This window comes from Python bivittatus, unplaced genomic scaffold, assembly GCF_059951505.1.
Source record: "Python bivittatus isolate LINGU-HERP-01145 unplaced genomic scaffold, Pbiv_v1 ctg000680_np1212, whole genome shotgun sequence".
NCBI classification, from domain to species: Eukaryota; Metazoa; Chordata; class Lepidosauria; order Squamata; family Pythonidae; genus Python; species Python bivittatus.
In genome coordinates this window covers 9,551,686-9,564,277 of record NW_028277095.1, presented here as the reverse complement: position 1 = coordinate 9,564,277, position 12,592 = coordinate 9,551,686, and the positions used below count along the sequence as shown (strand labels likewise).

Sequence of the window (12,592 nt, the reverse complement as noted above, 5' to 3'; positions counted from 1 at the left end):
GCCAGATGTTTGGATAATTCATATGTCGGGGAGCCAATGGCGCTTACGATGGGTCTGAGTGGGATCGACTCTTTGTGGATTTTGGCGAAACGTTAGGAAACAAAACTTCAAGACCACGGCCACACAGCCCGGAAGACCCACACCAGCCAAACAAGAATACGTTTTCTTAATTTAGCATGATTGTGGCATGACTGTAATGTGATAGTCTAAGAGAAAGGTATTCATAAGCACATTGCTATTGCCATTAGATAATACAAATTTACTTTGCAAGGGGATTACTAAGATGGAAAACTTTGAAGCACTACCTAGATGCTAAGTATTCTTACATATCTTAAATAGGTGGGCTGTGGGCCAATAGTTTATAACAGTGTGTATGAAATGCAGCTGAACCCAAGTGCTATGAAATGAGTTACCAAGGCAAGTTTCTTCTAAACAGATCCATGTATTAGCCAACAACTTATAAATACATTTATTACAGCTAGTAAATCAAATGCAAAAGAGAATAAACATCCCCCAGAGATTCCTCAAAGATCAGAGGAACTAGATCAGAAAAGGCCATAGCTGAAAGAAGACTATGTGCCAATCAAAGGGAGTGAAGCAGATCAGAGGAGCAACCTCTCTCCTGTGCCACTCAGGAGGTCCTCCAGCTGGAGAATAAGCATCCATCTGGACCTCAGAATTGACATCTCAAGGAGTTAACTATCCTATGAGAAAGAAATAAAAATTTAGAGAACCTTAACAAACAATGCTTCCTCATTTTATTTTTAAAATAGTATTTCAAAAACATCTCTCCTTTACAATGCCAGGTAAGTTTCAGTAATTCAATTCTTCTTCATCCAGGATTATGAAAGGCACAAGACAAGGACAACATCTGAGAGTAAGGCTTCGTGGAAGGGAATGAATACCCAGAATGGACTTGGCCAAACGAGACTGGGATCCTTCCCTGGCATCTCTACAGCCTATTCCAGAAATCTAGCCAAGGTTTAAAACAGACACAGGCTGGCAAGCTCCATTCCAAGTAGCAGCTGAGGCACTTGTAGAATCAGAACCTAGATATATTCTGCTGGGTGGGGATAATCTAGAGAAATGGTCCCTGCTTCCTCTTGTTTACATTCACATGTATGGCTGAGGGATTGCTGAGGCATGCTGTGTGGACCCAAGAGACCCCAGTGCTAACTCCTGGAAGCTGGGGGGGGGAGATAATGGGGACTGGCAGGTGGGGGGGGGGAAGAAGATGCTCCAGGGAAGCAATCTGGCCCTCCTGACCGCAGCATTTGGCAAAGGGTCTTGTGATTCAGTTAGGAATTTCAGCTATTAAGGGAGGAGGTGATGGAGGCAAAATAAAAAATGTGGGAATTATGAGCAGAAAAGTCCCAGTGGTGGGGGAAAAACTTAAGATGGAATGACGCCAGTGGCAAGGAGGATGATGAGGATAAGGATGATGACAGCAATGATGCAGATTATTGCAATCATCTTGATGTTCTTCCACCAGTACTTCCGAGCCACTTTTTGTGAGGTTGTCTTGAAGTGTTCTGACTGTGTAGAGAAAGACACACGTCACTCATTTATTTATTTATTTATTTATTTATTTATTCATTCATTCATTCATTCATTCATTCATTCATTCATTCATTCATTCATTCATTCAAACTGTATGCCGCCCATCTCCCCAGAGGGTGACTCTGGGCGGCTCATGGTTAGACTAAAACCCAAAAACAATTAAAAAAATACATTAATTAATTAAAAGTCAGACTATATATTAAAAAACCCTATACATAAAAAGACTAAACACATTCGAGATGACGGGGGTAGAATCTATAGCCCCATGAGCCACGTCCACTGGTGCGAGCCCCTCATCTGGCCCCAGGCCATCTGGCACAGCCAGGATTCCACACTCTTCTGGAAGGCCAGGGGAGTGGGGGCAGCCCACACCTCGGGGGGTACTTACAAAGAGAGGAAGAGGGGCTCCCCTCCCTGAACACTGGGGGGTCCTCAGTTGTAAATACATTGGCATATGCCTACTCTGACTGACCAACTTTTTTTTTAATAGTATTTTTATTAAAAATTGCAACTACAACAATAAAAAACTAATACAAACTAAAAATAAAAAATAAAAAAACTAGAAGGTGCAGAAAAGAAAAGGAAAATAGAAAAGAAAGAAAAAAATAAGAATACCAACTCTTACACAGGTAAAGCAAGTGCTCCTTTGGAGGCCTGGTGAGTGCACGGTGATTTCTATATGCCCACCAGGCCACTGTAAGAAGTTGTTACCATCTTTAAAAAGGAAATGGGCACATTCTATTAGTCCAGATGCAAAACAGGGTCTGCGTTCATGCAACACAGTCAACCATGTCCATTAAAGATCTACTGGCTGCATTTATGCAACATCCTAACCTTAATTAAATTCTTCTGGCTTAGTATATTGTGCAGAAACGGCCTGTTCAATATACTGTGTGAACCCACAAAATGGATTAATTCAGTAATTAAGCTTAAGTATATTGTGCAAACATAGCTGGCTTGTTTAAGCAGGATCTCCCCACCCGACCCCAGCCATTTCTTCCTTTCTCACAGAATGCCATGGCTGAATATGTTGAGCACATACTTAGAATCACGTTGTTGGAAAGGACCTGATCCAATCCACTGCACAGTGCAGAATGCAAATTAAAGCACCTCAACCGTATTTTCAGTGAAGGGACCCCCACCAGTTCTCTGGGGAATTGGATCTGCTGCCAAATATCCTCTGTGAGGATATTTTTTCTGACATTCCATTAGAACTTGCCTTCCATTATTTTGTGTCCTGAACTCTGGAAGGAGACAGAACTGGTCTGGACTATCTTCTATCTGACATCCTTTCAGGTATTTGACAAAAGCGGGGTCAACTTTAGTCAACTTTTCTCAGGGCTCAACATCCTCAACTGCTCCAGTCTCCTCCAACCATCTTTGTTCTCTTCTCTGAACCTTATATAAACTTTACACATATTCAGGCTTTAATTTCCATTAGATTTTGGCAGGGATCCATATTCCAGGTTCCAATACAGTTGTCTCAAAGGTGCTTTGGTGGGACTGTGCATCTTTTGCAGGAATGCTCTAACACATTTCTTGTTCCAAAATGAATGCATGATATAACTAACCATCTCCTTCTTCCTGCAGGAGTTCCACATGGGACAATGTGCTTCACTTCAGCAGACAACAGAAAACCACACATTGTACAAAGACACTTGGTTTCTCTTCAGCTCATTACCTAATTTTCATTTCTCTACAGAGGTAATCTGAGCTGCAGGGAGAACGCTCCCCACAGGTTATTTCACTTGCCTTGCTGAATTTCTACCACATGGCTTCTGTCAGAGGCCCCTTAGACCTTATCTGCTCACACCAGAGAATAATAAATGGCCCCAAATAAGACGGCAGGCCCTTGCAGATCCTCAGAGCTTAATCGGCTCCAGCCAGACCGTGGGCACCTCTGTCTTATCACTACTGCTTCTCAGGAGCCACCTACTTCCACTCGAGCAAGACTAGCCAACGCGGCCCAGGCAGGGCAGCAAGGCCTCGCAATGCCTGCTGGCGTTCAACTTGGAGTTGGCTCGAAGAACTCCCTTCCTCCCTCCCTCCCTCCCTCCCTCCTCCGGCTTGTCTTCTTTACACTGCGAGCCAGAGTGCTCCCAGCCAAAGGTGCCACTCTGAATTGATATGTGATACTTCGTGAGTCAACAATTGTCTAAAAGGCGGGATGGACAAGGTTACATTATATAATCAGGCATGTTAATTGCTGAAATAAAAACCTACCTATTCTGATAAAAGGCAGTAATTAGAAGCAAGTCATGCCTTGTTGCTCTAGGAGCACCAAAGCCGCCCAAGTACCAACACTGAGGCACAGAAAAGCACAGTAACTTCCTATCTCTCTTTAAGTGAAGGCGATCAGGCCCAGAGGAAAACAGAAAACTGGCTGCCATTTCCCTGACTTGACTTGACAGCTTTGGCTTCCTGCTCTTTGTGGAGAGAGGACGGGCTTAGCGCTTTTCTCACCCTGGCTGCTGGGCCCTTTCTCAGAAAGGAGCTTAGTGCTTAGCCCCAAGAGCCATAAGAGCTCAGCCCCTCACTCTTGTCCTGGACCTCAAAGTGAAGCTTGGGTGCACATTTATTCCCGTCCCGCAGACACCCAGTATGAAAGCCCACCGTTGCTTCCAGGTCCTCCGTCTTGTTGCGCAGATGGTCAAGGTTCTCACCCCTCGCTAGAATCCGCTCCACATTCTGCGTCATGATATTCTTGACACCCTCGACCTCATTCTGGAGGTTCTTCACCCGCTCACTGCCCATCCCAGGGCCACTCCCACTGCCTCCCTCCTGTAGAGAAAAAGAACAAGGCTTAGGTGGGCAGAGAGGAAGAAAGGGAAAGATGCACCCATCACCTTCCACTCCATTCCATTCCATTCCCCTCCCCATATTTTTTTACAGTACATACTGGGAATGCCACAGCCCAGATCCCTGGATAGCCTTTTATCAGTTTTAGGCAAAGGAGAAATACACCACTGAAAACTCAAATGAATATTGTCCAACGAAGAAACCTCCTAATGTCTGGGTGCAGTTTCCAGAAACTTCCAAAAGTTGCTGACTCACGTGGTGGTCAAGAACTCTGGAACTCAAACCTGTATTTTCCTTGTATGGCAACAGTGTGAGCCCCAGAAAAGGTGTGGCTCTTTTAAGAAGCAGTCAACAGGTACAAGGACAAATATACCCAATAACTCCAATTATTTTCCCTTCAAAATGATGATGATGACAATTAGCATCATCATCCACTCAATCCTTCAAATCATCCTAAAATAACTACAAGCCTTGAAAAATTACAGCATTATCCAGTCCTTGCAACCTAAAAAACATCAAAAGCAGCCCAGCTGCAAACCCCTGGTGGGATAATAGCACTTGGTTTGTCACTGTGGCTGGACAGATGCTTCTAAGTACTGTACGCAGAAGCTGGAGGGGGAGAAACACTACTTTCCTGTCATTGCTCTCCCGCACCTGCTATTTGGAGACCAGAGGTAACACTGAGTCATCAGGATTGACAGCCCTTAATAGATTGGTCCTCCATGAATGTATCCATTCCCTGTGATAAGGAATTTCAAAGGCTGATTATGTGCTTCATAAAGAAGTGCTTTCTCCTGCCCAGTTAGCTTCGTCAGATGACCCCTGGTCCTCCTGTACAGAGAGGCAGAAAGGTTCCTCCGTGCCAAGCGTCAAACTCTTGGGAGTTCGCTCAAGTTGAAAGTAACCTTTTCTCCAAGCCTGAATGACAGAATCTTCTTCACCAGATTTATTTATTAAAGTGGAAGGGAGAGGGTTAGGAGGCTTTCAGCACCTGAACTACTTCCTGTTAGAACCCCTTGATCTCCTAAGACATCAAGGCAGAGCCTTTCATGGTTTTTCTAATGGCTTGCTGGTGCAAGTCTTCACTGCCGATGGATGAGGTGTTTACTTGCAAAACTGTCTCCTGAATCTTGATCAGACTGAGGATGACCCTAATACTGATGTATTACTGCATGTACCTTAATCAGGTCACTCTTCAGTTTTTCAAAGCCACAGCCCCAAACATTCCTAATTTTTTTCATAAAGAAAATATTTGAGACCCCTGATCGTTTGGCTTGCCTTTTCCCCATTATATCCTTTTCCAAATGTGGCCAGTTAAAGGCATTACAACGTGGGTGAGTTTATTTTCATTCCCTTTCCTAATGATCCATAGCATGGAACCTGCTTTTCTCAGAGCTGGAGTTTTTTGCTCCAACGTGCATCACTTTACGTTGACCTAAACTGAATGGCATCTGCCATTTGGTTGACCATTCACCATTTAATGAGATCCTTCTGGTGCTCCTCCTGATCACTTTTGGTTCTCATTCACCAGCCTGAGCTATCTTTAACAAAAATCCAGTATTTAATCACTCATATTATTTTAGGTATACTGTATTGCCATTACAGCATCAATTTCCATTATATCCTTCATAGCAACACATATAGAAATAGAAAGATTAATGCCTTGAGCAAGCTGCGATCTAAATTTTGGCCCAGGAGGGAAAAGAAGAAATTGCATCACAGAGATATTCAATGCTCCAATAATATTCACTGTTCACATTATAGCACGTATAAGAGACATTTAATAAAGCACAACAGTAATTTGTATTATCAGATATCATTCTACTGAGAATTATGGACATTGTCAAAAAGATGGAAAAATACTCAATGGAAGAGCTGAATACATATTACAATTTTGAAATATATTGCAATTATACAGTTTTTGAACATGTCCAATGTTTCCACACAGTAATTCTCACAATCAGGTCCCCAAAATGGGATAAAAATGCAAGACCTGAAATTAACTGTCAAACTTGCTCTTTCCACTGTCCCGATTTCTAACAGATACAGTATACTTATTTCCTGTATTACAACTGGAGGCGTTTCTTACACCACCAACGGCTTTCTTTTACTGCGCAATAATTTTCATTTTTTTCACAATCCCTTTCGTGTGCTGCCTCCTGGCCAGAAGAGAGACCAGAGCAGAACAATACCTCACGCAGAGACCTAACCTGGAGTCTCCTAAAAGCAATTACTGTCTCGGAGTGTTCATTCCCCAACATTCAAAAAACTTTTAGCTATCCCACCCTCTCCACAAAGCACTTTTCTCCCATTCTGGAGACAGGAAGAAAATAAAGTGTTCTTGCTGCTGCTGGGGGGGGGGGGGGGCAGGGAAGGAGATTCTGCCTGCACTCTTCCCCCCACCCCCTTTCCTTGCTGCTCTCTGCCGGCTGCTCGGGCCCTGCCCTCTATGCTGGCTAGAGAGCCCGGCTGCTGACTGGGCAACAGCTGCAGTAGGTGGTCACTGCCACTGTAGGCCAAGCACCGATCCTTCTAGCAGCGTGGCTCTCCTGTCTTTGCCAACGTTCCTTTCAGGTCCCCAAAAACTTTGCAAAGAGAGGGGTGCAAGTATTTCCAAAAACTTTAAGTTGCCATTATGAACTAGCACTTCCCTGCCCCTCATATGCACACATGTGCACACCAGCAAACCTTTTGCGCGCTCCTCAAAAGACGCCTAAAGCAACCCCACAGAAGAGTTCAGCCTCCACCCCTGCAGCCCGGAGGAGAAAGGGCTCCTGCAAAAGGCACTTCGCTGATGACACCTTTCCGCTTCTGCCGTTCGTCCAGGCTCAGCTCATCCACGGCTATACGGAGCCCCTAAAATGTGTAGAGCAACGGTGACCAGGTGGGAAAGCGGGCAGCCTGGCCATCTGCTGCAGCCGCTGAGCAGAGAAGCCGAGAGCCGCAGGGCAGGCCAGAAGCGCAGAGACCTCTGGCTCCAAAGAATGCCAGGAAAGCGACATTTGGCCGCTGGGCAGGTTCCGGTTCTCCCGGCAGCCAAAGCAGACGTGGCTACGGAGGCACACGGCCCTTTGCCGGAGAGGGGCCAGCCGGGCCAGCCGGAGTCCTGCGGGCTGCCAGCCCCCCTCAGGCTCTTCCCTGTTGAAGCCCCCCATGTTTGCCTAGAGAAAAGCTCCATTTTCCAACAGAAGCACTGCTTTCTAGGCAGGTCGCTCCGATCCAGGCTGGCCCCAGGATGGAGGCTCCATCACGAGGAGCCATCTTCAAGGAGGGGCAAGCATCTGGGAGCCAGGGCAGAGAGGGCGTGCGGAGGAGCCCAAACACTCATGACTTTCCAGACAAAGAGAACACATGGCAAAATCACACTGTACTAAAAAAAGATGGACTGGGAAGCTGGACCGTGAGAGAAGCAGCAAGTCACATTCAGTGAAAATCATGTATGTATCTATTTCAATTTAGACACTGTCCAACTGACTCGCGGCAGCTCGCAATATAATACCACAAAAACCAACACAAACACAGACATTATGGTACCCAGGCACAATATGCACACAAGAACAAAATAACAGACACACCCAATAAGGGGCCCCATCCATCCCACCCGAAGGCCTGGGAGAACCACCAGGTCTTCGAGGCTCTTCAGAACACCAACAGGGTGGGGGCCACACGGATTTCAGGAGGATCTCGTTCCAGAGGGCAGGCACCACAACAGAGGAGGTGTGCTTCCTATGTCCCAATAGATTACAATGTTAAATTGAAGGGGCTTGGCACTTACTGGCCAGGCAGAAACCATCTTCATATATATGATATACGATATACATATAATTTTATTAAGAATTTTGATTATAATAGTAACATTAATACACACTAAACTTAAAAAAAGAAAGGAGAACAGAGAGAAGAAGTAAAAAGTGCAAGGAAAAAGAAAAAAAAGAAAAAGAGAAGGAAGAGAAAAGTCAGAATACAATAAAGAGAAAAGAAATATATAAAGAAGTGACTTCCAACCTTCATTACAAGTATAAACAAATTTAGTAACTCTTCACTCTCTCTAAAGTTACAAACATTTATTTCTTCATTCCATATCTTATCTACAAACAAATCAATCAAACATCATCTTTTCAATCCCGGTATCAGCAGAAAGTCCAAAAAGGGTAGCCAGAAGTAACAACATATTTTGTTTTAACCTTGATGAAATAAACCAACTTTATATTTCTTCCTTTTACTTCTAACAATTCATTCAGATATTGTTGGATTTAATTTCTTTTCATTTCTTCTTTGTCCCATTGCACAGAGTTCTTCAAGTTTTTAATAAGAAAAAAATTATCCTGGTCACTCTCTTGGTTTGTTGTTTGTATTTTCCTTTTAAATTTTTAAACCTCAGCCAGTTTCTTTTGTAGATCCATCAAACCATCCTTTTCTAAGTCATTCTCTTGGCCCGTCAGTTGTAAACCCATTTTTGATACCATCTCTATCTTGTCAGCTAAAATTTGTTCTACATCTGTCATTTCTTCAATAACATCTTTTGGACACAGTCTGTCCATAGAAGCAGACATCATTACTGACATCACTGATATTGTGGCTACTATTTTCTGATTCCATTCTTCAAAAGTCTCCTTCAATATTTTTATGGTTAGAACATTTTGCAACATTTGCAGGCTTGTAAATCTTTCCTCTATCTAATATATTTAATCCCCTCTAGTGTCATTTTTGAAATCATAAATTGTTTCTTTATTATGTCTTGTAAAAACTAAAACAGAATCTATTTCCCATGAGAAGCTGCTTGCTCTTTATAATTAAATCCAAAATCTTATTGTAAAAGTTTCAATATTCCAATTTTATCTGGAGATTTAGTCCATTTATAACTTTCTAAGATCAAAACCTTATTTAGCTTTTTGCTGTTTATTTCAGATTCTTTAAATTCTTATGATTAAAATTTTATTTCATTCAGGATTGAAGGCAGATTCTCCCAGCATTTTCAAACTTGTCTTTCTGAAGGTCTCTAATAGATTAGTAGTAGTTAATGAGCAATTTCCAAAAGTGATTAGAAAGTGAGGTTTGCAAACTTAGTGTCCTTTAACAAGCTCTGCTGCAGTTGCGAGCAAGATGGCCGATCCCATCATCTCCTGGTGCTCAAACCCCGCAGCCATCAGCAGGACATGTGACCAACCTCCTGTCCTCTCCTTATCTGGAGAGATTCCAAGGGACCGGTCTACTCACCAGTTCCTTAGACTTTAGTTGTCTGCTCTGCTTTTGCAGAGCCATCTTCAGTTCACCACACCTCCCCCAGAAGTCCCAGAAATCATCATCATTTGGGTAGCAAAGCCCCCTCCCATCACACATCCAAAAATGAGTAGCAAACTGTCAAATTTCTGCCAAGTTTTAGCAAAACAAAACAAGAGGAAAATACAAAAACTGATCCATAAAATTTTGAATTGGTTTTACGTACCAAGAAAACAGAAAAAGAAATGGGATGAAAATCCTTTACTTCTGTTCACAAATTAGAAATTAGTTGAGGGATCTAATTTGAAGTTCCACAAAGATACCTGAGCTTTTAAAAATGCTGTAACTCCTGATGGTCCTCAAGTTTATATGGGGTGGAAGAATGTTGTGGCACATTCTAGGACCTATATTGGAAGTATCAAGATCTACTTCGGACAGCAGCTACTGCTTCCGTTTTCCTTAATCAGGTCAATAATTCTACATCCAGACTTCCAACCTAGAGAGTTCTGGTTGCATCTCAGAGTTGGTGGAGGGGGAGAGGTTCCAAACATCTTTTTCTGAAGCCCATCTTGAAACCGAGGTTTTATTAGACAGCGTATCTTTGGTAGCTGTTCAGAACCAGTCATGCCATGTGAAGATTGAGGCCAGAACAAGGAAGATAAAGAGGTTTCCTCCAGGTCCCAACTGCAGTGACACCAGCCTTCTGGTATGAAAAACATGCCAGGCATCTCCCGGGACCAGCCGAACTACTCCCTGCAGCCACGAGCAGGACCAGCAATACAAGCAGAGCCAGCCAAGGTGTGCCCACCATCATGATGGGGCTGTCTTGGAGCCCTGACTGAACGGGATGGACATGACTTAAGCAGGTGAGGAGAGCAAAATCCTCTGGAAGATAAAGCAGTTTTGCATTTCTCCCAAATTTAATGAAATGACTGTTTCTATCTGAAACAGGTCCTGGTGTCAGTCCCGCTAGATAAAGCAGACCAAGAAGTCAAATCCACAGGAAGGCTAAAACGACTTTTATCGAGACTGGCTATAACAACAGAATCCTGCAAGTCTGATTGTCTCAGCCCTACAAGGCAGACCACACCAAGAAACCAATGTGCCTAAAACTGTTTTTATTAAGATTGGCTACAGTAATAAAAAGTTACAAGTCTGAATGTGCTTCCCCTCCTCTCTCTTTTATCTTCATGTGAATTGGGGGCGGGGAGGGTCTGAGATACTTTTGGACCCCTCCACCTTAGTCTGGGCTTCTGCAATGTTTATCTGCTCATGGCCTTGGTAAGAGATCTTCCCTCTCTCCCTCAAGAGTCTTTACTCTCTATAGATTGTGTTGTACCTCCTCCTCATTATACTTTAGTGAATTAAGGAGGTGTCTATCTGGGCTGCTTCCAAATTTTATCTGGACATTCTGGACTTAAAAATGCTTTAGCTTCTTTTGCCTAGGGAACAGCACCTGCATATCTCTGTCAAGGTCATCTTCCTTCCTCTCCACACCCGGCTTACTGAGATTGTGTTGTTTTTGGAATGTCTTACCAGGTAGCCCAGGTTGGCTAGCTCCAAAAAGCCGTGCAGAGAGAAAAGGCAGCTCAGACAAGGACCTGTGCTTTGTGGGGAAATTAAAACAAATAAATGTTTCCTAAAAGTTTCTCCTTTGATGGAGAGAAACAAGCAGGGCAACAGCCTCATAGGCAAGGAGGGCACTCGGTCTTGAGTCGTCTACTTAATATTTGGCTCTGTTATATCGCAAGAACAAGGATTTCTTCCCAGCATCTGAAGGAAGAATCCAAGATGGGTGGAATGAGTCTGACACAGAGGAAAGCTAAGACTGTTCTCCATCATCCCAGAAGCAGGACAGGCTGCCTGGGCCCCGGTGCTCCTTCTTTCCCCTCCCTCCTCAGCCCTCCCCCAGCATCAGGATGGCACAGCTGCCAATCAGACAGCTGGGTCTGCATGTGCATGTGCAGAAAGAAGGCAAGAGGCCTGCCTGGAGCTCTCCACCCACAGCCCTCATGGCGAACAGGCAGAATAGCACCAAAGCCCTGCTGAGAAAGAGGGTTCAAGAGCTCCTCTCTCTCAGCTGGCGCGAGGGAGAAGCTCTTCAGCAGGAGCCACCTTCGGAAGAGGAGAGACGGGAAGCGGGCTGGCCACAAAGACGGAGGGGAAGCAACCACTTTGACAGAGCAGAAGCAGAAAACAGAAGACTAAAAAAAGATTAAAAACAGATTACAAACGACTCTGAGAAAGGAGTATAACTCTTACAGAGAATGACCATGGGGATATACAGAGTTTAAGACAAAAGAAATATAGAGGTCAACAATAATAGGACTTTAAAGGCATAGTGTGGGTGAAGAACCTAGAGAAAATAGATAATTGAAAGAATGTAGCTTTGGCTGTAAGATATTGGTTTTCTGAAACAGTTGAAGGATTTTATCATCTGCAATTCCTTTTTTGCTAAGCTTTCCTTTTGTAATATAAAAGTCTCCCCAGCTATTGAAGGGAGATACAAAACAACCCCCAAACCAACCATTCAGTTTTCAGTGTTTTGTGTCTTTATTAAGCCTGGGTCAATCTGGTTATTCATGGTTAAAAAGGAACCCACACAGAATAATGTTCCTAAGTTACAGGAAGCATCCTTAGTGTGTGGCAGTACATTGCATGTACCTCTGAACTGACGGGGTGACGGCAACAATCTGTTGGCGTGAAAGGTAGTTTTTAGATTAGCGATCCTAGCTTGCATAGAATGGCGTGAGCAGGTTTATTTCATTTCATTTATTTTTTATTTATTGAATTTGTCACCGCCCATCTCGTTGAATGACTGGGCAGTTTACAAAACAATTAAAATCACAAAATTACAATAATAAATAAAAAATAAAAAGATCCAAAATAATTGGCCATCACTCAGGGAGTGTCATTGAGGTGCTAGCCACCCCCAGGATTGGGTAAGGTTGTTATCACCCCATGCAAGCTGGCAGAGCCAGGTCTTCATTTTTTTCCGGAAGGCCGGTAGGGT

At 43.6% G+C, this 12,592-nt stretch overlaps 1 protein-coding gene across 1 annotated transcript in view; it reads right to left on the bottom strand.

Moving 5' to 3' along the window:
* Window positions 1-735: 735 nt before the first annotated feature.
* The window catches only part of VAMP8 (vesicle associated membrane protein 8), a 20,940-nt gene continuing 9,083 nt past the window's right edge, over window positions 736-12,592 (bottom strand). Inside the window, exons 2-3 of the mRNA XM_025168356.2 lie at window positions 4,174-4,341; window positions 736-1,536 (exon numbers count right to left, since the gene is read on the bottom strand). Of these exons, the coding sequence (XP_025024124.2) occupies window positions 1,393-1,536; window positions 4,174-4,341 (312 nt within the window). The 3' untranslated portion in view covers window positions 736-1,392. The remainder of the gene's footprint in view (window positions 1,537-4,173; window positions 4,342-12,592) is intronic.